The sequence below is a fragment of the Fusarium poae genome, chromosome 2, assembly GCF_019609905.1.
Source record: "Fusarium poae strain DAOMC 252244 chromosome 2, whole genome shotgun sequence".
NCBI lineage: Eukaryota > Fungi > Ascomycota > Sordariomycetes > Hypocreales > Nectriaceae > Fusarium > Fusarium poae.
In genome coordinates, this window is record NC_058400.1 from 4,923,929 (window position 1) to 4,950,568 (window position 26,640).

At 41.7% G+C, this 26,640-nt stretch overlaps 9 protein-coding genes across 9 annotated transcripts; 3 read left to right on the forward strand and 6 right to left on the reverse strand.

Annotated features, from left to right (window-relative positions):
• Positions 1 to 540: 540 nt before the first annotated feature.
• On the reverse strand, positions 541 to 1,754 carry FPOAC1_005568 (uncharacterized protein; the record flags this gene model as incomplete). Its single annotated transcript, XM_044850093.1, has 2 exons — positions 541 to 1,177; positions 1,231 to 1,754. The coding sequence occupies 2 exons, from the start codon at positions 1,752 to 1,754 to the stop codon at positions 541 to 543; spliced, it is 1,161 nt and encodes a 386-aa protein (XP_044708803.1).
• A 5,060-nt stretch (positions 1,755 to 6,814) lies between these two features.
• On the reverse strand, positions 6,815 to 7,201 carry FPOAC1_005569 (uncharacterized protein; the record flags this gene model as incomplete). Its single annotated transcript, XM_044850094.1, has 1 exon — positions 6,815 to 7,201. One exon carries the CDS (start codon positions 7,199 to 7,201, stop codon positions 6,815 to 6,817), a length of 387 nt encoding a protein of 128 aa, XP_044708804.1.
• A 918-nt stretch (positions 7,202 to 8,119) lies between these two features.
• On the reverse strand, positions 8,120 to 9,464 carry FPOAC1_005570 (uncharacterized protein; the record flags this gene model as incomplete). The annotated part of the gene is made up of 3 exons (XM_044850095.1): positions 8,120 to 8,299; positions 8,354 to 8,776; positions 8,829 to 9,464. 3 exons carry the CDS (start codon positions 9,462 to 9,464, stop codon positions 8,120 to 8,122), a joined length of 1,239 nt encoding a protein of 412 aa, XP_044708805.1.
• A 1,708-nt stretch (positions 9,465 to 11,172) lies between these two features.
• Positions 11,173 to 12,186, forward strand: FPOAC1_005571 (uncharacterized protein; the record flags this gene model as incomplete). The annotated part of the gene is made up of 1 exon (XM_044850096.1): positions 11,173 to 12,186. One exon carries the CDS (start codon positions 11,173 to 11,175, stop codon positions 12,184 to 12,186), a length of 1,014 nt encoding a protein of 337 aa, XP_044708806.1.
• A 761-nt stretch (positions 12,187 to 12,947) lies between these two features.
• Positions 12,948 to 15,527, forward strand: FPOAC1_005572 (uncharacterized protein; the record flags this gene model as incomplete). The annotated part of the gene is made up of 5 exons (XM_044850097.1): positions 12,948 to 12,987; positions 13,117 to 13,197; positions 13,267 to 14,204; positions 14,255 to 15,026; positions 15,478 to 15,527. 5 exons carry the CDS (start codon positions 12,948 to 12,950, stop codon positions 15,525 to 15,527), a joined length of 1,881 nt encoding a protein of 626 aa, XP_044708807.1.
• An 852-nt stretch (positions 15,528 to 16,379) lies between these two features.
• On the reverse strand, positions 16,380 to 17,624 carry FPOAC1_005573 (uncharacterized protein; the record flags this gene model as incomplete). Its single annotated transcript, XM_044850098.1, has 5 exons — positions 16,380 to 16,625; positions 16,680 to 16,915; positions 16,974 to 17,002; positions 17,059 to 17,217; positions 17,281 to 17,624. The coding sequence occupies 5 exons, from the start codon at positions 17,622 to 17,624 to the stop codon at positions 16,380 to 16,382; spliced, it is 1,014 nt and encodes a 337-aa protein (XP_044708808.1).
• A 1,546-nt stretch (positions 17,625 to 19,170) lies between these two features.
• On the reverse strand, positions 19,171 to 19,935 carry FPOAC1_005574 (uncharacterized protein; the record flags this gene model as incomplete). Its single annotated transcript, XM_044850099.1, has 1 exon — positions 19,171 to 19,935. One exon carries the CDS (start codon positions 19,933 to 19,935, stop codon positions 19,171 to 19,173), a length of 765 nt encoding a protein of 254 aa, XP_044708809.1.
• A 519-nt stretch (positions 19,936 to 20,454) lies between these two features.
• FPOAC1_005575 (uncharacterized protein) lies at positions 20,455 to 22,637 on the reverse strand (the record flags this gene model as incomplete). The annotated part of the gene is made up of 2 exons (XM_044850100.1): positions 20,455 to 22,021; positions 22,081 to 22,637. 2 exons carry the CDS (start codon positions 22,635 to 22,637, stop codon positions 20,455 to 20,457), a joined length of 2,124 nt encoding a protein of 707 aa, XP_044708810.1.
• Positions 22,638 to 24,990: 2,353 nt separating this feature from the next.
• Positions 24,991 to 26,639, forward strand: FPOAC1_005576 (uncharacterized protein; the record flags this gene model as incomplete). Its single annotated transcript, XM_044850101.1, has 2 exons — positions 24,991 to 25,716; positions 25,776 to 26,639. The coding sequence occupies 2 exons, from the start codon at positions 24,991 to 24,993 to the stop codon at positions 26,637 to 26,639; spliced, it is 1,590 nt and encodes a 529-aa protein (XP_044708811.1).
• Position 26,640: the final 1 nt, after the last annotated feature.

Here is a 26,640-nt window from a genome sequence, read left to right on the forward strand (position 1 = left end):
ATCGGCCAAGCCCGGTGACCACTAACCGCTGGACCACCGACCCCCGAAAGTCCGCTTCAATACCAACAATAGATTCCCTGACTGGCAGGGTATTCCTCATACAGCAGACACTGCATACACATGGAATGAGGAGACTACCCAGTACCCCGAGATTAGCCATATTTACCACGGATATCTGTCAAGCTTTGTTGCGACTGGTGATCCGAATAGTCACAGGTACCCTGGCAGTCCTGAGTGACCAGCTTACGACGGAGATAGTGAGTCACCGCTACAGATTGTCGTGCAGCCAGGGGATACGAAGGTTGAGAAGGACGATATCAGGAAGGAAGCTTGTCTCTGGTGGCGAGACCCGGAGAAAGCTCTCAGGCTCAACAAGTAAGACAGACCCAGCAAATAGCAGATCCAATGATGCAAATTCGAACAATGTCCAATAACAGAATAACTCTAAACTTAAACTTAAACTCAAACTCAAACTCAATATGTATCCCAACGTCAAATATCACAGCCTCAGTGGTAAAGGTAATCTCTCCATATCAACCATTAAGCCTTGGTAGCTTCAATAAATCCTTGACTAAACGAATAGTCGTTATAGCCTGACTCGCTCTTCGCGGCGTAGAAGAACTCCCTCTTGTAAGGTGTCAGCGGAATGCCATTCTTAACACGGTAAATGAGGTCTGGGTTCGAGATGAACCATCGACCAAACGCAACCACTACATCCCATTCCTTGTAACTACCGTCAACAGCTTCCGACACGTTATCAGACAGGTATCCTCCTCCAACTATGACAGGAGACTGGTTGTTCCACAATTTCAGGAAATAGTCAAGACTTCTTTTCTTGTCTCCCCAAGGGTTGACATTATCGCCGGCAAGCGTTTGAATCGTCATGTCAGTCTGAGCAGGGTTGCCGCGGGGCTCGACAAAGGAGATGTAAGCCAGTTTGTATTGGGCTTTCTTTAGTTTGGTGATGATGTATCCAAATTGGTCCCAAGGGTTGACAGTGTAAGCAGACTGGAATGTCGCAAATGGGCTAACTCGGATAGCTGTACGTTGAGCTCCGACTTCTTCGGTGACAGCTTTGACGACTTCTAGGAGAAACCGGGCTCGGTTCTCGACTGAGCCTCCCCATTTGTCAGTTCTGTTGTTGACACTCTCGCTGATAAATTGATCGATGAGATATCTGAGACGAAATTATTAGTCACATTTGGTACTCCCAAGGTTGGGTATTCTCACCCATGGCAGGCGTGGATCTCGACACCATCACCACCCGCATCAATGACATTCCTAGCAGCTTTTCGAAACTCGTCAATCTTCTGCCAAATCTCTTCCTCTGTAAGTGCCTCGGGTGCAACCGGATACCCTTCCATGGGAATATCGCTACTGGACGAATACTTATATCCACGGCTCTTGAGATAGTTTGGGTCCCCTGCTCTTCCCAGATCCCAAATCTGCATGAACATGTAGCTTCCCTTATCATGCACGGCGTCGAAAACCTTTTTCCAACGCTGAATCTGATCACGACTGGAGATCCCAGGAGTATTTGGGGCTGCTTCAGCAGCCTTGGAGATGCCAGTTGCCTCGCTAATCACGAGAGTCCCGGGGATACTGGCGCGGTCGCTGTAATACTGGACCACTGAGTCGAGAGGAAGGTGGTCATCATCGTTGCGAAGGCGGGTCATGGGGGCGAGAGCGATGCGATGAGAGAGGCTGACATTTCCCAGTTTGAGGGGTTGCCAGAGTTTAGACTCAGTAGACATTACGGTAGCTTCTTGGGTAGTTAATAATTTATGAAAGGCTTCGAGTTATGGGATTTGTAGAAGAGGCGATGCTACTGTCTGTTGTTGTGGAACGATTATAGCGAATCCCAACATAGGTATTTAAGTATCCTCTAAGCCAAGTAGCAATCTTCAATGTGATGTGTTGATTGTTAAGCTTATTTCTAAATTATTATGTTTCTTTGTCGTGTGATGTTCCTTCAGAAATAATTCTATTCCGTGGCGGTTTTGATCTCTTTGCAAAGACTCCACGGTGTTCCGTGGAATAATGATTCTGGGGTAAACGCCACGGGACAGCACCGTGGATTCCGCCAGATTGGGTGGTGAGGTAGCGGTTCCGGGGCACTTATTAGTGTGCTTAGAAATTAGGCACTTTCACCACATCAATACTTAGGCTCAGCTTAAGGACACCTCGTGCGAGAACGACAATTAGGTTGTAAAGACAATTGCTATATATTTTTGAAGATTACACACACATTGTTCCGTATTTGGAGTCATCTAAATTCTCCCGGCTTAGTCGCTGAGTCGTTTTACGTTCTGTTTAGGCATTCCGCGTAGGTAGTGGCTCCAAGTCACAGAAAGTACAGTCTTTATATTGGAATGTGAAATGGTTACTTGAGTATATTAAAGGTTAAAGAACTAGATATATAAAAGGAACTAGATATATTATAAAGACTATTAATAGATTAAATAAATAAGAATTTAAAATCTTAATATTCTTCTTTAAGCTAATAATAGTCTATTTTTATTATCCTTATATAATATCTATTTTTTATAATATCTATTTATATATATTTTTATATAATATATAATATTATTTTAATAAAACTTAAAAAATACTTTTATAAGTAATAAATTAAGAAAAAGATAATATATTTATATATTTATTTAATTAATAATAACTTATTAAAGTATAATAATATATATTTATATATAGATTTTTCTTTATAAATTATATTTAATATATATATATAAATCTAGCTTATATATATATATAATAATATTATTTAATTTATAATTAATTAAATAATAAATATATTATAATATTTTAAAATTATAATATATTTAGCTTTTATTAATAAATTTAAAAGCTAAATAGAATTTCTTAAAGGCTTATTAAAAAAGTCTTTTTATAAATTTATTAATAATTTAATTAATTATTAAAATATATTCTATTTATATATTATTATTAATAATTTATTCTTAAATATAATATTATTAAATAGTAATATATTTTATTTTATAATAAAATTAAAGGTTTTTAAATATTATAATAGTATTTTAATTATCTTTATATATAATTATAATCTTAATATTATTATATTATTAAATATAATAAAAAAGTTTATTTATAAAAATATATAGCTATATTATTTCTTTTATAGTTTATATTTATTTAATATATTTGACTTTAATAAATAATAATATAATTATTAATTAATATTTTAAGCTTTAATTAATTACTTTATTTTTAATATTAAAAATATATTTAAATATTAAATATTATATTTTAATATTATTAGCCTAATTTAAGTCTATTTATTTTATAATATTAATAAAAAGTCTTAAGTAATAAAGTTTAAAGTATATTATCCTCTTAAGATATCTTAAGATCTTTTTAATTATTATTATATAAAATAGTCTTAAGTTATTTATAAAATAGTTATAAAGTAATATATTAAATATAATATTTAATTTAATCTTAAGTATTATATATATAAATAATTTAATTACTTTAATATATTATATTTTATTATTTTAAAATATAATAAAGTCTTTATTAAATAATTTAAAATAAACCTTTAAATTAATTAAGATTTAAATTATTAAATAGTTTTTTATCTTAAAGTTTATAAAGATTTTCTTAATATATTCTTTTTATAAGAAAAATAGCTTATATTTATATTATAATTAAATAATAAATATTCTAAGGTAATAATTATATAGTTTAAGGTTTATTATTTAAAATTATTTAAATAAAGCCTTTTTAATATTATTAATATTAAACTTTAATAGTCTAATAATAAATAAATTATTAATATAAATAGCTATAATAGTATTATCTTAAATAAAGACTTTTATATTTATATATAATAATATAAATTTAAAGGAAATAAAAACTTAAATAATATTTTATATTAAATATAAAATAACTATTTTAATCTATATAATACCTTTTTAAGATAATATTTTCTATTTAACTTATTATTAAAGCCTTTTAATTATTTAATTTAAATTTCTTCTTTAATATTATTATAAAGAAAGGTAATTTTAATATTTATTTATTTTACTTTAAGATTAAAGGTAATAGTAATTATAAAGATAAGTTTATAATTTATAGGTTTTATAATTAATATAAAGGTCTTATAATAATTAATACTATATTATTATTTAAAGCCTTAAATAATAAAATAGGCCTTATAATATAATATATTTCTATTTATATTATATTTCTATTTATAGACCTATTTCCCTTATAAAGGTTATATATTTATTAATAAATATATAAAATACTATATTTTATTATTATTTAATAACTTTATTTTATTCCTTATTATTTCTATTTACTTATTTTAATATATACTTTATATTACTTATTTATATATCTTTAATTTAATAATATTTACCTTTTAAGTAAATAATAATAAATATATAGATATTAATTTTTTTTTTAATATATAATTATAAGCTTACTTTTGCCTTTTTCAGTTATAAATATTATTTTAATAAGAAGATTAATTTTATTATCTTTAATATCTTAATTAGTATTAAATATATAGTTTATATTATATATACTTTAATATAATAAATAAAATTCTAATTAATTTTAAATAATATCTTAAGGTATATAATAAATATTAATTAATTTAATTCCTTATAAAAAAGTAATAGTAATTAAGTTATATATAAGAGTATATATATCTTAGTCTTATATATTATATTTAATTATATTTAAGTTACTTATATTAGAGTTATTTATATATAAATTATTTATATATATATTAAGGAGAACTATATATAGAATACTTATATATATTATATTTATATATATTATACTTATATATATTATACTTATATATAATTATTAAGGTATATACTAAGGTAATAATAATAATATATTATTTAAAATAAATTATATTCTTAACTATATATTTATAGGTTAATAAATAGTATATAAATTTAAGTTTTTTTCTTTTTATTTTATAATTCTATAAAATTAATATTATTAGTAATAAAGATATTATTATTATTATCTAGGAGAATATAATTATAATTTCCTTAATAGTTAAAAAAATAATAATAAATACTTTTTTTTTCTAGTTTTTTTTATTAATTTAATAAAAAAAGTATATATTTATAAGAACTTAGAATATAAAAATATTTAAGGTTTAATTTATTATTATTTTATACTTTATATAGTATTATCTTTATATTTAAAATTAAGCTAATATTATATAGATAATTAATTATCTTAAGGATATATAGCTATTATTTTTTATTTAGTCTTAAGTTTTTTAATATTAAGTTAAGTTTCTTTATAAAGATATAAATCTAAACCTTAATTAGTTTATTTTATTAATATTATTTTATTACTATATAGAGAATTTTAATTTTAAAGTTATTATAAAATAGTTAAAGTAAATAGAATATATTCTTTCCCTTATAATTAAGGCAAAGATATTAAATAACCTATATTTAAGTCTTAAGATTATAAATTAACTTATAAAAGTATATTTTAAGTTTTAATTTTTATTTAATTAAGAAAATCTATATTATACTTATATAATTATAAATAAAAATAGCCTAATAGTATTCTCTATTAATACTTATTAAAAGAAAAGAATTAATAATATTTATATATAAGCTTTTTAATAATTATATTCTCTTCTTAATTAATTATATATATCTTATTTTATATATCTTTATTTTATAGTATAATATATAAAAGTATATCTTTCCTTAATAAAATAATATATAACTAAGATTTTAATTATTTTATAAAGAAATAAAATACTTAAGAATAATAAACTTTAATAATAAAATAATATTATAGGGCTATAAAGCTATACTTTTTAATAAGGTTTAATAAAGTTAACTCTATATTAGAGAATAAAAGCTCTATTAAAATTATAATAATATTATATACTTTCTTTTTCCTTACTTAATAAGATTATTAGAAAAAAAGATATAAGTTATCCTGCCTTAATATATAATATATTAAGCTAACCTAGATTATAGTTATAATATTAATTATATATTACCTTATAATCTGGCTAAAAGACAGTAGCTTAATAGCTAGGTAATATATATAGTATTTCCAGTATACCTATAGCTAGATCATTAAAGCCCTATATATAACCCTAATATCTTTATTTATTATATATTTAAATATAACTATAAATAATATATATAATAATAATAATTAATAAATATTACTTAATATTAATAATATATTAAAAGTATTATATTTATAGACTTCTTTAATAATTTAAATTAAAATAAGAAATTACTTTTTATTAAAATATTTAAAGATAATAATATAATAAATTAAATATTTTAAGTAAAAATAATAATTATATTTTATTATTATAAAAATATATTCTTTTTATAATAATTAATTAAATTATTATTTTTATTAAATAAAAATATTATCTTTTTAACTATTATATAAGCTTTTTAATAAATTATTAATAAATAGTCTTATAAATATATTAATATAATAAAATAAAATATATTAAATTTTAATTAAAATAATTTAAAATATAATAAAGATAAAAAGAAAATAATATATATATAAGACCTTAATTTATAGAACCTAGGCTTATAACTTATTAAAATATAAAATAGTTATTTAAATATATTAAAGGTTAAAGAACTAGATATATAAGAGGAACTAGATACATTATAAAGACCATTAATAGATCAGATGAATAAGGATCCGAGATCTTAACACTTTATAGATCACCGCTCCTCGCCTTATATCTCTTCTTTCTCAACTTCACATAGTCCCAAGCACATCTGGCCGTGGTCAATTGCCAAGATTAATCGCTCCTCTTGTGATAACACAAAACCCAGCCGAAATCAACAGGGTTAGTGCTGATAAGCGCAGGGTTGCCCTCTGTAAACTCGGCGCTGCCAAATTGGATGCCGTACTTGTCCTGGTATCGCTGGCAAACAACATCCTTGACATCGGGCGAGGGAATGTCGGGGACGTGGACACTGAGGCTGATGAGACGCAGCTCAGTGACAGAGTAGTTGAGGGTCGTGAGCTGTGCGAGTGGAATTCTCACAGGCTGCTGGCTATGGTCGTTGGCATTGACAACCATGAGGTTTGCGTAGGCAACAGGTGCCTGACGGGCTGTTGGTTGGGCCGAAGTCGCTGAAGCGAGAAGCGCGACAGCGCTGGTGATGATGGCGGTGAAGTGCATGATGAATGCGTGGTATGAGCTGTATTGTCGGTCGTTTGCGTTGCACTGTCGAGAGCGGATGGAGAATGTGCTTTTGAGAATAGAATAGCAGAGGATTTCATGGACTCTTTTAACTTGGCCATCTGTCCTACCGATATTCACCAATACTGCGTTTTCAACATGTCAGTTATCTAATAATAGTATATCGAGGCCTCATCAGATACACAGCACGCCTTGGCTTAATGCCGTGTGACGCACCCATAAGCACTTGCAAATTTTACGAGGCATGCACTGAATCCTTAGCCCGTATCACCCTAGAATAGTCCTACAGCGCGGATCACGGTACTCCAAGACATTGAAAGCCAGTAAGAATACCTAGAGTAAAACATTCTGAATGAGTAAGCTGTCGATCATGAGACAATTCCTCTTTAGGGGGAGACAACAGGCTATGGTTGGATGTTGAGATTTAATAATTCTTATACAACGTAGCCTACGATTCTTATGTTAGATCTCGTATCATCCTACATTGACGAGCTTCTCTTTTCTTAGTGGCTATGGGTGTCTTGGCTATTACTGACAATAGCGCAGGATATACCCCAATGTGGTTATATCAAGGTCATTTATTGTGGGCGCAGTCCTCCTTCTCGGTAGATGATCACATCCAATATGTCTTATTGGCTCCAGATTCCGGATTTTCCGGAAACATATCCAGGCTCATGACAGAGCAGCCGACGTGTACACTTACAAGTGGCATTGTTCAGCGAGCATTTTGGTTTCCCATTCACGAGTTGAATGTACTTGTTTGTCCATACACCCTCAGATGGAGAACTTGGGCACATATTTCTATTTTCATGCTTTGACAGGACTGGATGAGGTTGTGTTCATCTACAAAAGTCGCAAGACCTAAATCTCTGTATTTCCCTCATGGACATAGCCTCTTCAAGATAGTCCAACAGCTGATCGGACAGCATCAATCAGAATGTTGTTGTAATCGCCACCAGCCTCATACGTAGCAAATCCTCCGAGTCCCTTGGCCTTGACAAACTTGCCCTTCTCACCGAAGGATCGCGCATTATCATAGCTGACGTAGGTCTCTGTCTTCTCGTCGTATAGGAAGGGCTATTGAGAGAATTAGCAAATTTGTTTCTTTTAATCAGTCGGGTATTGACTCACCGTCTTGCTGCACTTATCCCAAGTATAGGCAATGCCAGGTGCAGGGTTACCCTTCGTATCGAGGAACTTGGCCTCTTCGATAAGACTCCAGAAAGGATAAGTTCCGCCAGGGGGGTTAGGGTTTCCACAAACGTCGATGAGAGGATCGTTGTCCCAGCTGCTTCCCTGAAAGCGGTCGGTGGAGTTCTGGGCAGGGTACAAGTTGAGCTTGTGGTTTCGGCTGAAGGCAGATGTCGCATTGACCTTGAAGCCATGGCCATAGGCGGGCATGCCAAGGACGATCTGAGAAGCGGGGATGCCAGCATCGGTCCACTTGGCGACGGCTTCATCACCAGCGCCCATGGTGTTGCGTTCGTCACAGGATCGAGAGAGAGCAGCATTGGGGCCGGCCACGTTTGACCAGGCTCCGTAAAGATCGTAGTTCTGTACAAAACTCGTTAGCAGTGCTCATTCCTACCCAGCTGTGTGAAATTACCATGATCATGATGTAATCCAGCACATCAGCAAAGCCCCCAAGATCCTTGGATGGAGAACCAGCCTTATCGTTCCAGGGGAACAGAGAGCTAGCAGCGGTCAGGTAGAGACCCTTTCCAACAGGGTCCTGGCGAAGCTGCTTCAAAAACTCCAAAAAGTTGGCAGTGTCATTGTCATTAATGGTGTTGCACCCAAGGCCCTGCCTGTTGGGATACTCCCAATCAAAGTCCAGACCATCCAGGTCATGCTCCTTGACAAAGTCTACGCACGTCTTGACAAATGCAGTACGGTTCTTCTCATTACCAAAGTTGGTAGAGAAGTATCTGGCGCCTGTCCAGCCGCCAATAGAGACAAGCGCCTTTACGCCGTTTTTCTTAGCGGCGTTGACGAAGCAGCTAAGCTCTTCAGGCTGGGACTGAGAAAGATCAAGTCCACCGTCTTCAGTGGTTTCGGCAAAGGAGTACTTGGCGTCGGTGTATTTATCCCATGGCATAGCCGAGACAGGGAAGCCTCGGTTGGCATGGAAGCCAGCGAAATAGGTTGAGGCTACAAGATCTGAGTTGCCCGCTGCAGACGCGCCGGCGCTCAGGCTCAGGACACCTACCAGCGAGGCTGACAGTGATTTAAGAGATAACATGGTTGAATAAGACAAGGAAAAGTAAAAAGAATGTATAAGGTCAAGTTGAGAATGAGCGTGCTGCAGAATGTCAATATGTTTTGGTGTGACGAGATCTGTACGACTATATATCCCCTCTTTCTCCCCTTTCACTACTCTGTACAACAATAATAAACTTTTTTCTCCGCGAGATTATGTGAGGCGGCATGAAGTGCCGTATATTAAAGTCGTCAGCACGCCCGTTCTCTCGCCTGAGGACGCGTTTCAGCCCTTGCGGCAGTTCAGGAGATCATCTCATCTGGTCCCGACTAGGGATTAGCCTAAAGCTTAACAGTACAATTCCCCTCTTCTAGAAGCTCCGTCATTTCCGCCTGAACCAATTTCGGGCTTGGGCTCTTTTTTAGTTCATTTTTACTCGAGGTTTGAGGCGCTACGTTTTGACTGCGACATCAGCGCGGTGGAAGAGAGATGTTTCTTGTTCCTGTTGATGTGTAAATTAAGGGTTTTCCCATTGATCTTTCGGATACTGAAACGTGGAAGTTTATAGTTCTTAACTCATCTTCCATTACTTGTCCCTTGGTGGTCTCTACAGTTAAAGTATAACAAGGTTTTGTGAAATTTGAGAGACCCATCTTGGGTTACTTCGCGTCTCGATTAACGAGCCATTTCCTCCCTTCATCACTCTCATCCCACTTTTAGTGCAACACAATCCATAAACACGAGCAAACTCATGCTATTACTGTAACGTTATGCAAGGTATTAAATTTCCATTTACAGACATAGTTTCGCGTCTCAGTCTGCTGTTACTCCGGAAAGTGTGCCGAGCTTGGATAAAATAAAATGCACCAGGTATACGTAGCATTAAATCGACCCGGTGCTTTGGCTACAATGTTGTGCTCGGAATGCGCCGGCGCTTTGATCATTTCCCCCAAACACAGTGAAATGAAGTTGTGTTGCATTTTGAGACATATTCATTGTGCCACTAAACATGGGGATCCATTATTTAACCAACACTCTAGTGTGACGGTTGCTTGTCAACTCTCCAGGTGACAATACATTATATTATCCGCTTGCTTGGCATGATTACCTGTTACAACGTCCATCACATTCCCCAGACAGTAGAGTATAGGGTAGATAGTCTAGTGAGTGACTGGTCTATCCCGATAAGCTCGGGATCTCTTTCCCCTTCTCGTTATCCGTGTAACTCTGCTCAGACGCTAACGATCAACCATTCTGTGGAGCCTCTCGACTCATCCTTATCTCACCACCAGCGACGATAGGCGACGCGACTCTCCGTCTGGGGAAAAGCTGTCGCTTTGACTAGTGTTGATGCTTCGGGATCACTATCTTTGTTCATTGCTTACCATGTTTGATCCGCGATTCCAGACTTGAATCGTCATGTATGCTGCTCAGCTGATTTCATGTTGACGGCTTAACACGGCTCTTACTGATAGGGAGTTACCATACTCTTTAGGATTCTGACCCGACTTGAGGTTGTTTCTGATGGAATGATCGGTTGAATCATGATAGCAGCCAAAATGGAAAGACTCAAGTATGGGGAAATAAGTAATAGTTTCCGAACAGATTGAATATATAAGTCGTCTCGAGGACGGTATCCTCTCAATCATCAATCACTGCATTATCACAAACAATAGCAACTACTACTCAATCATACTTGACTATTCTTTCTGATCCATTCAAACTTATTTCCATACCTCACATAGCAATCATGGCCGCCCTCAACGCAGACACACTCGACATGTCCCTGTTCTTTGGAACACCAGACCAGAAGAAAGACTTCTGTGATTCCCTTCTCCGCCTCCTCAAGAAACGTGGTGGTGTCAAGCTTGTCAACCACAGCATTCCTTCTGAGGATATCCATGAACTCTTCGCCCAGACAAAGCGCTTCTTTGAGCTCCCCCTTGAGACAAAGATGATCGCCAAGCACCCTCCCCAGGCCAATCCCAACCGCGGCTACTCTTTCGTCGGCCAAGAGAATGTCGCCAACATTAGCGGCTATGAGAAGGGTCTTGGGCCCCAGACCACCCGCGACATCAAGGAGACTGTCGACTTTGGCAGTGCCACAGACGAGCTGGTTGATAACATCTGGGTTCCTGAGGAGAAGCTTCCAGGGTTCCGCAAGTTTATGGAGGGTTTCTACGAGAAGGCTTTCAAGACTGAGATGCAGCTCATCGAGGCTCTTGCTATCGCTCTTGGTGTTTCCCCAGACCACCTCAAGTCTCTCCACAACCGTGCCGAGAACGAGTTCCGCATTCTTCATTACCCAGCCGTCCCCGCGTCAGAACTAGCCGATGGGTCTGCCACACGTATCGCCGAGCACACTGACTTTGGCACCATCACCATGCTCTTCCAAGACTCGGTTGGTGGCCTACAAGTAGAGGACCAAGAGAACCTGGGCCACTTCAACAACGTCGAGTCAGCCGCCCCCACAGACATCATTCTCAACATAGGCGACTCTCTGCAGCGCCTGACCAACGACACATTCAAGGCCGCGTGCCACCGCGTGACATACCCTCCTTCCATCAAGGCTGGTGACGGCGAGCAGGTTATTCCTGAGCGATACTCTATCGCCTACTTTGCCAAGCCCAACCGCAATGCTTCTTTGTTCCCACTCAAGGAGTTCCTTGAGGAGGGTTTACCTTGCAAGTATGAGGATGTTACTGCTTGGGAGTGGAACAACAGACGAATTGAAAAGTTGTTTGCCCCTGAGGCGAAGGCTTAAGGGATACTGGATCAAATTGTGAAAAGGATGTAAAGAGTTAAGCATAGCGCAGTTTTCAATGATTTCAATTATTTTTACCAATATTTTTCTGTGTCCGGTGATGCCCTCCAGTTCTTTTTTGATGGTTCAACAACTCTAGCGTTCTTGTTGTGCCATGTAACGTAACGTATCACGACGTGTCTCCTGCTGTTTGCCCCGAACTTGAAATTAAGTCATTGCCGCTTATGTATCACATTTCATTTTGAACAATTCTGCCGAGGTCTAGATATGGGAAGTCATCTTTGTATCTTCGAGATTCGGAGTTGTTACTGTTAACTTTACTACTGGTGACCAGGTCAACTTTGTGATACCCACACTAGAGACCCCGGATTGACGCCCTTTTCCTTGTCATGTCAAATGTTCCCCACAGAACAAAGCGACTAACATCTATCTGCTGGTTATCATGCATCTCGACTCCATCGCTAGGGAACGAAACATGGAGAGAACCCGCCCTAGAACCTCCTAGTGCCGGTTCACCAGCCTAGAACAAGCCTCTATCTGCTTTCTTCTACTTCTGATTGGTTAATCACTCGGCAGCTCCGAAAGATAAGTGCTTCGAAAGAGGAAGGAAATCCCGATTTCTTTCCTGTTTTCACCACCCGTTAAAACAAACTACCCCCAGGTCCTCTTGTGAGGCCTTCCTCATTCGTTTTATTGCTTACACAGGCCTCTCTCCAAGAGTTCTTGTTGGATTTTGCATACCGCATTCGGATTCAATCGTCATGGGTACTTCTTCTCGATCGAGACGCACACACTCTTTCGGTGGGTGTAAGACGTGCCGGAAACGACATCTCAAGTGCGACCAGTCGTTGCCCAAGTGCAATAGATGTACACAGGCTGGATTGACTTGCGAGGGTTTCACGCCTGCTCTGAGGTGGTTAATCTCTACAGGAAAAGAGGTTTACGATAGACAGCCGACGCAGGCGGCCGAGGTTGGAGCAGAACAGTACTCGAGACGGCATTTGTTCACTGGTAAGGCTGACTCTTAGTTATATATGTGCATGGGTCTGTCTGTACAGTGGAGCTGACTATATTCGACAGAGGCTAACAGGGAGCTGATGAGCAATGCTCTCCTTAAAAATGTCCCTTATACAGTCACGGCTGCTCTGAACCAAATCGATGAAGAGTCAAAAGGTCTTGATGTACATGATGATGCAGCCAGTATCTGCGAAGTCGGGCCCTTTCAGGTTTTCAAGTTTGAGTCTTGTCGGTCTACGACGACTGCCATCTCGGACCATGTTTCCTTTAATGACATGGAGCTTGATACTTTGAGTGAGCCTCAAACACAAGACTTTTCAGAGCCAATTGACAACGATACCGATCATATGGTCGATGAGACCGTCGTCCCGAATGACTTTTCAACAACGTCGCTGGACTTTCTACACTGGGGTGACTTGTTCACTTGGGATGTCAGCGTTCTCGATAATCCGCCCCAACTATCTTACGAAAACTTTGACACACTACCCATGAATCTCAACTGGCCCGAACAATCGTTTTCCGAGTCATTGGATGCTATGATACCGTTTGAGCCTGTGGCCGAAGATGTTGCCTGCCCGCAACTGGATCTCATGACAGATGCACCCCTGCTACTGAAACACTTTAACGACGACGTCATCAGCCAGATGGGATCTCTACCAATTAATGAGAAGTCTGCATGGAGAACCCTCCATTATCCATCGGCTATCATGACACTGAGCGAGTTGACCATGTTGGAGGTAAACAAGGACCAGATCAAGCGTGCCAATCTAGCTACGTTTTATGCTCTGATAGCAGTGTCCTCATTCCATCTTTCACTAAACCCCATCACCTTTCCTAGTCTCACGAGACCTGGTGACCACTGGGAGTTTGTGTCGAGTCGGACATACGAAGCAGCCAAGCAACACCTCAGAGTCAGCCTCGAGAAGGAATCGCAGCCAGGGCCACACAAGGCAAAGTACAAGGAGCAACTAATGGGCATAAGCGCTGTGTTGGCAACAGCAGTAAGTGAAACATTGGACCAGTACGCGATTGTCACAACTGACATGCTCAGCTTCTCTCGGGGAACGAGACAGACACCCGATGGTGTCTCACAGAAATGGAACGCCTTATCAGCTGGCGTGGTCTCACAAAACCCAGGATCTCTCGCCGCGCCCGCCTCCTACATAATATTTACGCTTGGATGCGCATCGTCTCCGAGAGTCTCAACGTCTTCCATGACGAAAACCACGCTATCGAAACACCCTTCACTCGTTCGAGCGCCAATACCAACAATCCAGCTGCTGTCCCTGTACAGTCCATCAATCCAGACATGACGCTAGACAACTTCCTCCACCTTGAACCACGAAAGTTGCACGGCCAAAAGACAAAACGCGACATCAAAGACATTCATCTCGCTGATGCATCGCAAGACCATGAGAACATGTACATGCAGATCTACGGCGTGCCCGAGACGTGGCTTAGTCTTGTGTCGCAGATAACAAGACTAGCGAATGTCATGGACCGACTCTCTGCAAAGCAAAAGCCAGACGCAGAAGCGCTCATGGCTCTCCAGCCACGGGCATCATACCTTGAGAATGCAGTGTGCCTGTTCCGCTCGCGACACAGCGAAGGGTCTCCTTCTGTGAGCGCAAGCCCCAACTCTGCTCCAGGAGGCACACCACACATGCACATGGTGCGCGCCTTGGCCTCGGCGTTGGTCATATTTTTCTACCGTCGAATTCGCAAGGTAAACCCGTTGGTTCTTCAAGACAGTGTCCATGACGTCGTTGATTCACTACATGCCTTTGACGAAGCGCTCGAGAGGAACAACCTGCTTGGCCCAGGTACGGCATGGCCGGCATTTATCGCGGGGGCAGAAGCGAGAGGGCGGCAAAGGGTCGATATCGCGGAGTGGTTGGACAAGGGATTTTCGAGGAGCGGGTTTGAGAGCTACAAGTCTTCAAAGGAAGTGCTCACCGAGGTTTGGAGGAGGCGAGACGAGGCTGGCGGAGGGATGCCGAGTGGAGATGTCTGCACATGGATGGAAGTTTGTAGGGATTTGCGTCGCTGGCCGTTGGTTTCATGATGGAAGAGTTATGATGATAATGAATGACGAAGTTATGCGAGTAGTCTGTCAATGCCTTTTTACCTTGGTCATACGTGTAGTCGCATGCGTCTGGGCCCTAGCGTGCTCGATCTGTAGGGAGGTATTTGGCACGCAACACAATGTCGTTTGTATCCTCGAGGAAGCAATACAGACACGTCTGCTTTGGATGGCTGAATTGCTACTCGTAGCGACGGGTGACAGCAAGTGGAAAACAGGATTCGCAGCCGAAGCTATATAGCACCATCCTGTCGCTCAAAGACGGTTGTCGATCCATGTCACAAGTATCCCAGGGGATCAGAAATGGCCCAAGGGAGTTTCATCAGACAGTGACCATGCTGACGACACCTGCGACAAGCTCATGTCCGACCCTAGAGGGAGACAAATCGCGTATGAATGGTAGGCGATATGAATCGGTTCGACGGTGACGACGTTGGAGCGTGTTGTCGTTCGTCGCGGCCGTGTACGGAAAAGGGTTTGTTTGCTGAACTCTGTCGGATCGAATAGCCTTCACTTCGGGGGAAGCGGAGAGAGGAAGGGGCGTGTCATCGTTGGGATTGCGGTTGGAGAAGCTAGGCTGTGAACTAAGTGTTGACAACTACTACTATGTAGCTGTCGTCAGTAAAGGGTCATGCTGTCAGACTGATCAAGTTGCGTACCTTAGTAGGTCAGCTTTGATAGTTGATGTTACGAACAAGAGAAGTTGATGCGACAAGAGGCCTGTAAGCCCGCCTGGAAGTCCGGGCACCTAGGGGACGGCCTGGAAGCCCCACCAAAAACACCTACCAGGTGAGCCCAGATGACGGAATGACTACCTACCTATACGCGCTGGACAAGTAGTAATAATAAGAGTCGCAACTTGATCAAAACTTGGTCCATTATTTTATCATGTTCCGTCGAATTTTCAATTCCATTCAATTGGTTATTTTTGACCTTGGGAAAGTCACAGACACCAAACAATGGTCACATTAGTACCTACACTGAACCAGTAACCTACAGGTAAATCTAGTTTCACGAGTAAATGGACTCTAAAGAACTTTATAAATTGGGTATCATCGGGTATATGGGTATATATAACGTATTATTTCTGCTTTCATACATTTTCGCAGCATTTAATAGAACATTTCGATGTGCCAGGCGATATCGTTGGGGGTATGGGCATCGGTGCGCCTGATGAAGATGGTAGGCTTTGTAGGTCATAAAAGTCGCTCGGGTTCGTAGCATTGGATGGTGATCTCTCGGGTCGGTCATCGTGTTGTCGTTTTAGGTCTTTGACAAGGGCGTAGAAGAAGGGGGTATTGGCGACTATGCATGCGCAAAGGATCTCGATTGAAGCCCACTAGAACAAAGTGTTAGGACGAAATCATCACAGATATATGTAAAGTCGGCATACCATTGATCGGGACCTTTGAGAAACGGATTGGTTGAGTATTAGAGGGAGGCGAAGAATAGTGATGGCGACTAGCACAGCGCCTACGCTGAACAAGAATCCAAGTTGTAGTTTCTCTTTGAGATCGAGTCGGAGGTGTCGCAACATGGGAAAAGGGAGAATTATAAGGGCAACATTAAGTATAATATTGCAAACTGCCATTAGAATTAAGTTGCCCACAGCGCGGTTGCATGCTACTTCTGTGATGTCAATGTTAGCGATTATTTGTTGGTGGTGGCGAATTCGTTATAATCTTACTGCTAGCATCGTAATTGAGCGCCCACATTCTAGAATAAAGTCTATTAGCGAAAATTAATTGTTGCTGAGAAACAAGAAAACGTACAGTGATATTGGTCGGCATTCTGCCAGGATGGTTATAAAGACTGCGACAAATGTGGCCATGATGAACCACCAAAGCGCATCTGTAACAAACTTGCCCCAGCGAAAGACGTCAATGAAGCGGGAATAAAAGGCTAGCAGCCCAAGTTTCAAGCACCATAAACTGTAGACCCAATGTCAGCATTTATTCAGGGCTAAAACACTCAATTGATAGAGCTGAACACACAATAATGCATAGAAGATTCGTGCAGGGATAAGTAACTTGTGAGAAAGCTCCCTCTCGCTATTCAAATCTTGCACTCCAACACCCCAGCCATCTGCCTCGGCTTGTGTTGCTGGATCGTACGTATGGTCCGGGTTAAGGTAGAACGAAAACAGAATACACAAAGCGCGACCGATTAGAGGTAGAATGGCGATGGTCATGTAAAAGTCGTCGATGCGCCAGCGACGATGACATGTTGCGTGGATATGACATCGAAACACCAGTCGGTAGATGCAGCGGGCGATGATGAGGGCTGCACATACGCTAGTCGATGAAATTGTCAGGGCTGCGTCCGGGGGCGATGCCATTCCTGCTCATGGCGTTGTTGTCTCTGATGTTGTTGCTTGAATAGGGACTATTAGAAAAGGAAAGGAAAAGGAAAGGAAAGTTACGGTAGTGGAGAGAGTCCCGACAAACGGAGACAAGATGGGATGGGGATGGGGATGGGGATGGGGATGGGATCGGATCGGATGGGGCAAATGCGGACGCGGGGACAGACCCAGACCCCGTCCCGAAGAGAGTTGAACAAGAAACGGATCCGGGGTAGTGCAAGATTCCTTTCTGAATGGTCAGAGAAGGGAGGAGGTTTGAATCTAGCGTAAGCGGGCTCGATTTACTTTTAGCCGGATCCCATCGCTTGTCGCCATCGTTGAAGCCATCTTTAACGGTTTTGGGCTGAAGTTTACTAGACTCTACAGAGTAAGTTCACAAGTAACTACTTCTTAAAAAGTTGGCCGACTGGACTCGTCTCGTCTCGTCTTGATCATGTTCGGTTCTGGCGGCAAATGTCTTGCAGATCCCTGCATAGGCCATAGCGTCTCGTCTCTCCCACCAAAATTACCGGTAGTTTTTGTCTCGGATGGAGTAGAGTGAGGCTAGTTGACAGGGCTTGAGTGACTCTGGGAAATTTACAGTTTAATTAATTACTCCGTTATTTGAAACTGGGAGGATTCTCCAATTACCAACCTACTTCGTCGACAAAGAATGAGTTCTATTTCTGGATGCAAGGCAAGGACCAGCTAAAGGTCAAAGACTCGAGTCACGATCATCCATTACTGATGCGATGCGATGCGATAAACGAAGACTTGGACTCATCAATCGGGCTAGATCACATCCTTGGTATGCACAGACTTTAAACATGTTTTGCAGAAGCCACCTACGTCGCATCTTCATCGATCAAAGTCCAATCAATATCTTTACCGTCAACAGACGGAGAACTTCACTAGTGGCTGATGACCTCGATTGTGTTGATCACTAAACTAGAGAGTTCATTAATTGGTGCATCTCACTGACAGCCAAGACTCATCATGCTCATGGAAGCTCACGTGGTTACCCTGGACTTACAAGTCGGTGAGTTACGCGAGGGAGACGGACTCTGCCTTTCGCAACCAAAGGAAATATCTATGAACGTGACCTAAGAGGAAGCCTCTTTGTTGTCAAGTAAATTGTAATTCACGTTGTTGTACATTCCTCTCAAGCGGCATCAGATGATCTCAATGTCTTTATTTTACATGGTTAGAATGTCGCAACTGTTGAAAGTTGTATGGAGCCTGGGCTAAATGTCATCAAAAATACTCCAGCACCAACAGAACTAGGCCTTGTTAATCACCATCAAAGATGAAATTCAAGTACCCTGGATAGCTTAGTTTAAAATAAGCCAGATTCGTCAATTTTTAACAAGATAACTGAACAGTTGAACCAAAACATAAACAAACCAATTAGTTCATAGACACAAATTAATTCCAATTTATTAATTGTGGACATACAAAATGGTAAATGTATAGAAATAGGCTTAGCCATATAAATACAAGCGACTCCTCCGTGCTGTCTCAACACAGCCAGCGATGTCAACATTTATGTCTCCCTACTCAATTCAATATCAACAGCCCGCAAATCCATGTCGTCGAGTTCGTCAGCCATCGCGTTCCCATTGCCAAGATAGAACAAGAATGAACCACTGACATATGGTCTCACGAACAACTGAGCCCATTCATCACCGGTGGGAGTGCATAATGCTATGGGGAAAGATGGAGGGTTAGAACACGTCTTCCCTGGGATCATGCACTTGAGCTGGTTGCTAGTGGGCTTCTCGCAAGTAAGAGGCCCTTGTCTGCCTGACTGTAGGGAAGTACACGTTTTGACTTGGGCGGCCAAACCATCGTCGTCGTAGTAAACGCAGACATCTTTGGAGTCATATTGGATATAGCCTGTTTTCTCGTCGAAGCTGAATATGACTTCTTGGAAAGTATTCGTGAGTTCACCAAACGCTAACCAACCGCCTGGGTTGCCTTCTGACTTGAGGGCCAAGCCATCAGCAAAGTTGCCATGAGCACGCAGTTTGAAGGTAGTGGGGACTGCGAAGGACATAGTGGTAGTGGTCAAATCATCGGCAGTGGTCGTAGTAGCCTCCTCAATGACAGTAGAGGTTGTGACATCGGTCATAGGAACAGTAAGAGAAGTCTCCAGTGCATGAGTGGAGTGGACCTTGGTGGAAGCAGAAACAACGATGGTCGTCGAGTATGAAGCTTCAACGGGAGAGACTAAACGGCATGGCCCAGCAATGACGGCTCGAGAAGAGAGTATAGCCAAGGCTCCGGCGAGCAAGTTACGAGAAACCATTGTGAAACGAGTGACAAAGGTAGGAAGAAAATGGGGATGGGGAAAGCGTGAAGGTCGAATTGACTGCGCAGTAGAGCTTCCATTTATTACAATTACTGCCCAGTTTGAATGACCAAGCACTATTCTAATAAACTTTTGTGAATTATCCCAAACTATTGATGTTGGTGGAAGATCGATCTTGTCAGTTTGGCCAATGAGGGATGAGGTTTGGTCCTAAAAGTGGACGAGTTTAGATCGAGACTCACTCGACAGGCTAAACAGGGCCTAGACCAAGTGCCTGAATACGGGACAGTGACATATCTCTGCTATGGGAAATGAGAAACGATTATGGCGTTATTCACATTGTACTGTATACAGTCTTGGAGCTAAAGAGTCATGGTGAGAATATCGATCATGAACTTATCGACAAAAAACAGATATGGTTTTGCTGAAAACGCTACGTATCTATCACAAACAAAACATCATCATCTCTCCTTGCCACTCCATAAGTCAAGCCCAGGGGAAACTCTTCTCCCTTTACTACCAAGAGTATGCATCCACCTCAAGCTCAAAAATAGTCTGAGAGTTCCGTGCTATACCTGCCACGACCGCTCGCACCTCATCGCAGAGCGATCCTGGTCCTGACACCACGATTCCAACTCTTTCCCATCCTCGAGAAGCCTCCTCGTCGATCAAAGCGGTCACATTGAACCGTGAGCCTACTCTGACGTCCACTTGTGCCGTGCTGATGGCATCCATGGCTGGTTCGAGTTCGTTGACGAGACAGCGTGCATCTTCCTTTACGGACCATGCTAGCTTTACGTTCCAGTGGCTATGGGCTAGAGCGAAAACACTCGTGATGCCGACTCCGCCCGCTATCAGGAGAAGTCTATCGCAACGAAGGATCTGAGTTGTGTCATTGCCGGGGTAAGGACCTTCAAGGAAGGTAAAAAGCCTGTCGTGACTTCGTAGATGCTTTGTGATACCGGCTGACTTTTTGACGAAGAGAGTCACTCCAGCCGAGTTCTCTGCTGAAGGCAAAACGGTTCTGGATCCAATTTGTGCCACTGACTTCTCCATGTCTTCGAGACCAGAAGATCCGCCTGGTGAGATCGGGGAGGTGGGTGAGGAAGCCGATCCGTGACTTCGAAGCGCAACTGTCGGAATGACTGAGAAGGGGTGGTTCTCCCAGGGTCGAAACGGAGCGAGAGTTGGGAAATAGACAAAAACGTGCTTGCCGGGATCCAATCCCCAGCGGACATTAGGAATATCGATCCGGACGTAACCAAATCCGATGTCCTTGACCTTGGATCTCAAGATACCCAGTCTGACAACACGAATGATTCGTACAAGACGCTCAAAGAACCAGATGGCACATGCCATGTATAGCCAAATTTCCTGACCATATGAGTGGTTGGGAAAGTCAAGACCAATAGCCTCATAACGCTTGATGAGATGGTACCAGCATCCGACGACGATAAAAACGGCCAAGATGACGTGCATCAATAAGAAGAGCTCATAGTTGGCCTTTCGGAAGTACAGACCGCTTCCAAAAGTGGTAATAACTGACAGAATGACGGTAGTAGAGCCCCATCGTCTCCAGTCAGTAGACCCCAGACTCTTGGAACCAGCCAAGGCAAATATGGCGTGGAGAACAGCAAGAAGCGTAAAAATCCTTCCGACCCAGCGGTGAAGCAGGATGAACGTCGACCGTGACCAATTCGAAAGCGAGAGGAGGATGTTGTTCCTTGCGGGAAAGAGAACAATCACTGGGAGGAGAGCATATGCGAAGGATCCAGTACGGTACACCAGGTAGGCCAACTGCTCTCGTCTAGTGCTGTCGAAGCGAGCATTAGGCTGACGGACGTCATAGTCGATTGCGGTGAAGACGACGGTGAGAGAGACGAAGATGATGATAAAGACTGCTTGACCCATGTTTGGGACGTTGCCTAACTTGAAAGGTAGAGGTCGGACCGAGTAGGTGCCAATTGTGCTTGGGTAGAGCATGTATGGCTTGAGTTTGTCGTAGATTGTCGGAATATAAGGCATGTAGCCTAGCCATGTAATGACGATTGGTAGACCGAGTGCAAGGACGACAAGAGTGATGCTATTTGAGGAATTGGGTCAGTCCTGTCAAAAGTCAAGGCTAGTAAGAACAAAACGTACCTGTATCTTGACTCAATGATCATTTCGTTCCTGTATCCTCCAAGTTGATTCCACTGTCTTAGATACGCCGTGGGCTCAACTATTGATGTCTCATTGAGAGAAAAGTCTGCAGGCTTGAGTTGATATTTGGCTGGGTTCTCTTGAACCTCAGCAAGGGCCTCGCTATAACTCCACTTTGCAGGAACATGCCTGGTGCCAGTGACTGACTCCTCCCAGAAGCCCTCAAGCTTGGACATCTTCTCCTCAGAACACTTGGTGTTAAAGCATGTTGCTACGGATGTCAGGAAAGCTTCATTGTTGGCTTTACAACTCGGTGGAGTAAAGACTGGTGAGTGCGTGGCCCGTTTGTGCACACCAGAATTGACGATGGAGCATGGAAGCTTCAGAAGAGCAAAGGATCGAACACATGACTCGGCGCATAGAGGATCGTATAGGTTCAGTCCGTAACCTGGAAGACTTGTGGCTGAGGCCGAGCTCGCATACAGAGACAGGAGTGTCAAAAGGGTGAAGCTGTGTAGTAGAGTCATGATGGTATTTGCCCCTCGGCGGTGTGACATACTGGAGGGTCTCTTGGAGTCGTTTATAACGCTATCGGCTCAAGTGCCAAGTGCTATCCCTGAGTGATAAAACGAAAATGATATGCATGGACCTGACGTCGGAAGGATGGAGGGATATCAACTATTTTATACATCAACATGGCATCTCCCTCTCCCCGGACCTCATAAGGTCAAACGTCAAAGTTAGATACTTCATCCGGTGATCGCGATCTGATAGAGTCTATTACCCCGGGTTAACAGGCTACCGCTACTGCTACCGCTTGACTGCCGGGAAGCCTACCCAGACTTTGGCCCAACCAACCGCTTTGGGCATCCGAGGCGTCCAAACTGGGAAGCCGTCACGATTCATTTCCCGTCTGATCGTGTTAGTTCTGGACGCTTATCTCGGGTCACCCCGAAGACAGTTTCAGAGTATTAACAAAACGTCTAGAACCGCATATTCGGCCAGTCTGGTCCGTCGGGCCCTGCTGGTTTAAGGTTTCTCTTGGCACATGCCCAGAAATCTATCTACAAGAACGTGGCCGAAGAGGGTTGCACTGCAGTTGACGGCCCACAAGAGAGACCCGTGGGAGAGGAAACAAGGTAATGTCACCGATCAGTCACGGTTGTATCATATTCACGAGGGTGCTCGGGAGTGTAGGTTGGCATCCAATATTGATGTTGTCGTAAGACATGTTGTAGCATTGGCCAGTCTAGACTTTGCTTACATCGAACGATGAAGCTCATCGGGCTCATAATCAAGATGTGTCAAGTCGATCTGAAGGTGAGATGCGGGCCGGAGCGAGACTAGAGAAGAGCCGTCATGGCGGTCCTTGGCTATTATGATTGCGCCGAGATTCTGGACGATCTGGAAGGACGGGAGAACAAGCCGACGATTGTAATTCAAGGCATCAGTTGATCAAGATCTCATTTCGGCCTTATCATCATCAGAACCCATTCCATCGTTTGTTTCTATGCAATCTTTTTGTCTTAAACCTGAAATGTTGTGATTGTTGTTTCGGACCCAGCATGTCGTATTGTTTTCGCTAATCTAGAAATGTCGGAGGCGCACATTCCGTGATGGCCCAGGTTCTTGAACGTCAGGGGTCTCGCTTAACGGTTCGGAAGAGGATATTCCGACTGTCTATCAATTTGTTGGAGAGACGTCATTGGCGAAGAACGGAAGGCGACATTCCGAGTGTCTCTTACTACAACCCATTGATCGAGTATCTGGATTATGGCTCGCATGAATTGGGCTTCTTTTGTCTGGTTAGCGGTCTGTGTTGTCACGTGGACTGTTGTCCTGCTTAAAAAGGAAGCCCTTCCTTCGGTGGGATAATGCGCGTAATCTCTGTTCCTTGGAGGAGACAGGGCTTAAGATTATGGCTTATTCGTTCTCTGATGAGTTTAAAAGCCTCCGAACGTGGGATGCGTCTGCCGAGATGACTTGATGCCCTTTTCATAACATGGATTGGGTTGGACGTCTTACAATGTCGTAAGGTCAATCGCAACACCATCATCATATGGATTAACGGGACTTTTTGTTCTCTCATTTCGGTTCCAAGTGGGATAAATGGTCAAAAGAGGGTACAAGGCAACGTGGGAGGCCGTCTGGTAAATATGTGAATATGTCTTAATATCCATTCTTGAATACTTGCAGCCATAGAGACTCTTCTATAGCACTTTTCCAAGTTGAGCTGTGTGAGTAAGATTTGACTAAGGAGCTTAGGTATCGCTTTGATGGCTCGCAAGCAACACTCCTTCTGGGTGAATGAACACTGCATGATAATTGCTGAGAGAGATCTTTAAAGTGTGGGAAATATTCATGAGTTTGTTCTATTTTTTGATACACCAAGATAAAGAAGAAATCATTTTGGAAGTGAAGGCTCAAAAATACAGAGAATTCAATATATCAGGTTACACAGATCCCGGATTGTTTTACATGACACTGTGAAACAATGAATAGGAACCAATCATTTGTCATGTCGGCGATCTGATCCCGAGCAAGATTTAGGATTGATTGTCATTCTGCCGTTCAGACATTGCAAACATTGATCGTGTATCCAATAGATGAGCAGTACGGGTTGGAATTGAGCAAGTTTATGAAACTGTGTTGTCTCACAAAACGGGACCAAGATACGACCAAGAGGCTATAATGAATGGATAAATACAGAAGATGACAATGGTTTACATAAATACATCAGCTGTCAAACTATTGTTTTGTTCAATAAAAATCCTTCCTCTCCCACTTTATGTATGTGATGAGAATATCTGTGGAGTGATTCACTGTCCCAAAGAACAAAACACTGCATAAACGCCCTGTCGTATGCGACCACAGGTATTTCTACAATCTCGTTCCTTTACAGTCCTCAACATGGGTTTCTGGTCACGCTTCAAACTTGCCACATTAACTGCAGCCCGACTGGTTGCAGTAGTATACTGCAGCAAACCCAAATGCGCATCTCTGGCACAGTCGGCCTGCCTTGTCGAGCACAACGCAACCATTCTCAGCACTACCTACCACGCCATCGGTGCACTCAATATCTCTGGGACAAACAACGAAGTCCCATTCTGTCAAGTTTGCGCCTCGGTCCGATATGGAAACAACAACTCCCTCGCCTTTGAACTTTGGCTTCCCGATGCAAAGCACTATTCGTCACGTTTCATGGCTATCGGCAATGGCGGCCAAGGTGGTGAAATAAGCCACGCAGACATGATGGTGGAACTCAACAATCATCTTGGATTCGCTGTAGCTGGTGGCGATGCTGGTCATTTAGCCTCTGATAACATGGCTGGAGATATGCCGGGAATGGGCGCTCCGGGTATTTACCAGCCTTTCTTACACGACGAGTCACAAGTCAAAGCCTGGATGCATGATGCTATCAGTTTGTTCACACCGGCGTCAAAGCAGCTGATCGAGGTATTCTATGGGAAAGAAGTAAACTTTTCTTACTTTCGAGGTTGTTCGGCTGGTGGAACACAAGGTTTCTCGCTCGCTGAACTAAGACCGGGACTGTTTGACGGAATCATAGCCGGATGTCCTGCGAACTGGTTCACACATATGCTGTTGAGCTTTTTGTGGAACGCCCAACACACAAAGGTAAGTTACCCAAGCCCAAGTCTGTATTCATTGTTCGAACACTCATCAAAACGATACAGAAGAATGCGACGACTCTGTCACCGGAGACCCTGATGTTTATACAGGCCAGTGTGGTGGAGGAATGCGATCTTCTAGACGGCGTCAAAGACAATGTGATACAGAACCCACTCGATTGCCATTTCAACATTTCATCTTTACTTTGCCAAAGGGATGGACTGGAAAACAACACTTGTCTGACACAAGACCAGTCAGAAGCCGTCCAGTCACTGTATAATGGTCCAGTGCACTCTGACGCGCGCGGGACATCCCTCTTTCCTGGCCTGGCTTTGGGATCTGAAGCAGGCTGGAGTCTACCACAAGTCCAAGGCGCCCTCTCAAATGCCTTCACAGTGCCTATGCTGCAGAATCTCGTGTACAAGAACATGTCCTACGACGCTGACGAGTTCAACTGGGGATCAGACGTGGACTTCATGGATAGGGAAGCCGGCCCGCTTATCAATGCCATCGAAACAAACCTGACTTCTTTCCGGAATAGAGGTGGCAAGATGATCGTTCATGCTGGCTGGGCAGACCCCAACATCTCCCCGCAGTGGTCGATGGAGCATGTTGAGGCTATAACACGCGACACTCTTGGTAAAGAAGTGACTGTAGCAGAAAACGACTTTGTTAAGCTTATCATGATACCTGGAGGCGGACACTGCGGGTCTATAAACGCAAAATATCCATACGTACCAGCACAATACGGCTTTACCTCTGCAATGGTTGATTGGGTCGAAAAGGGAACGGAACCAGTGGCGGGTGTCAAGAGTTGGGGCCCGGAAAATGGAGAAAACAGAACAAGGAGGCTTTGTACATGGCCCCAGGTTGCCAAGCTGAAGAAGGGAGGGGAGGTCGATGACTGGGAAAGCTACACCTGCGCGTGAA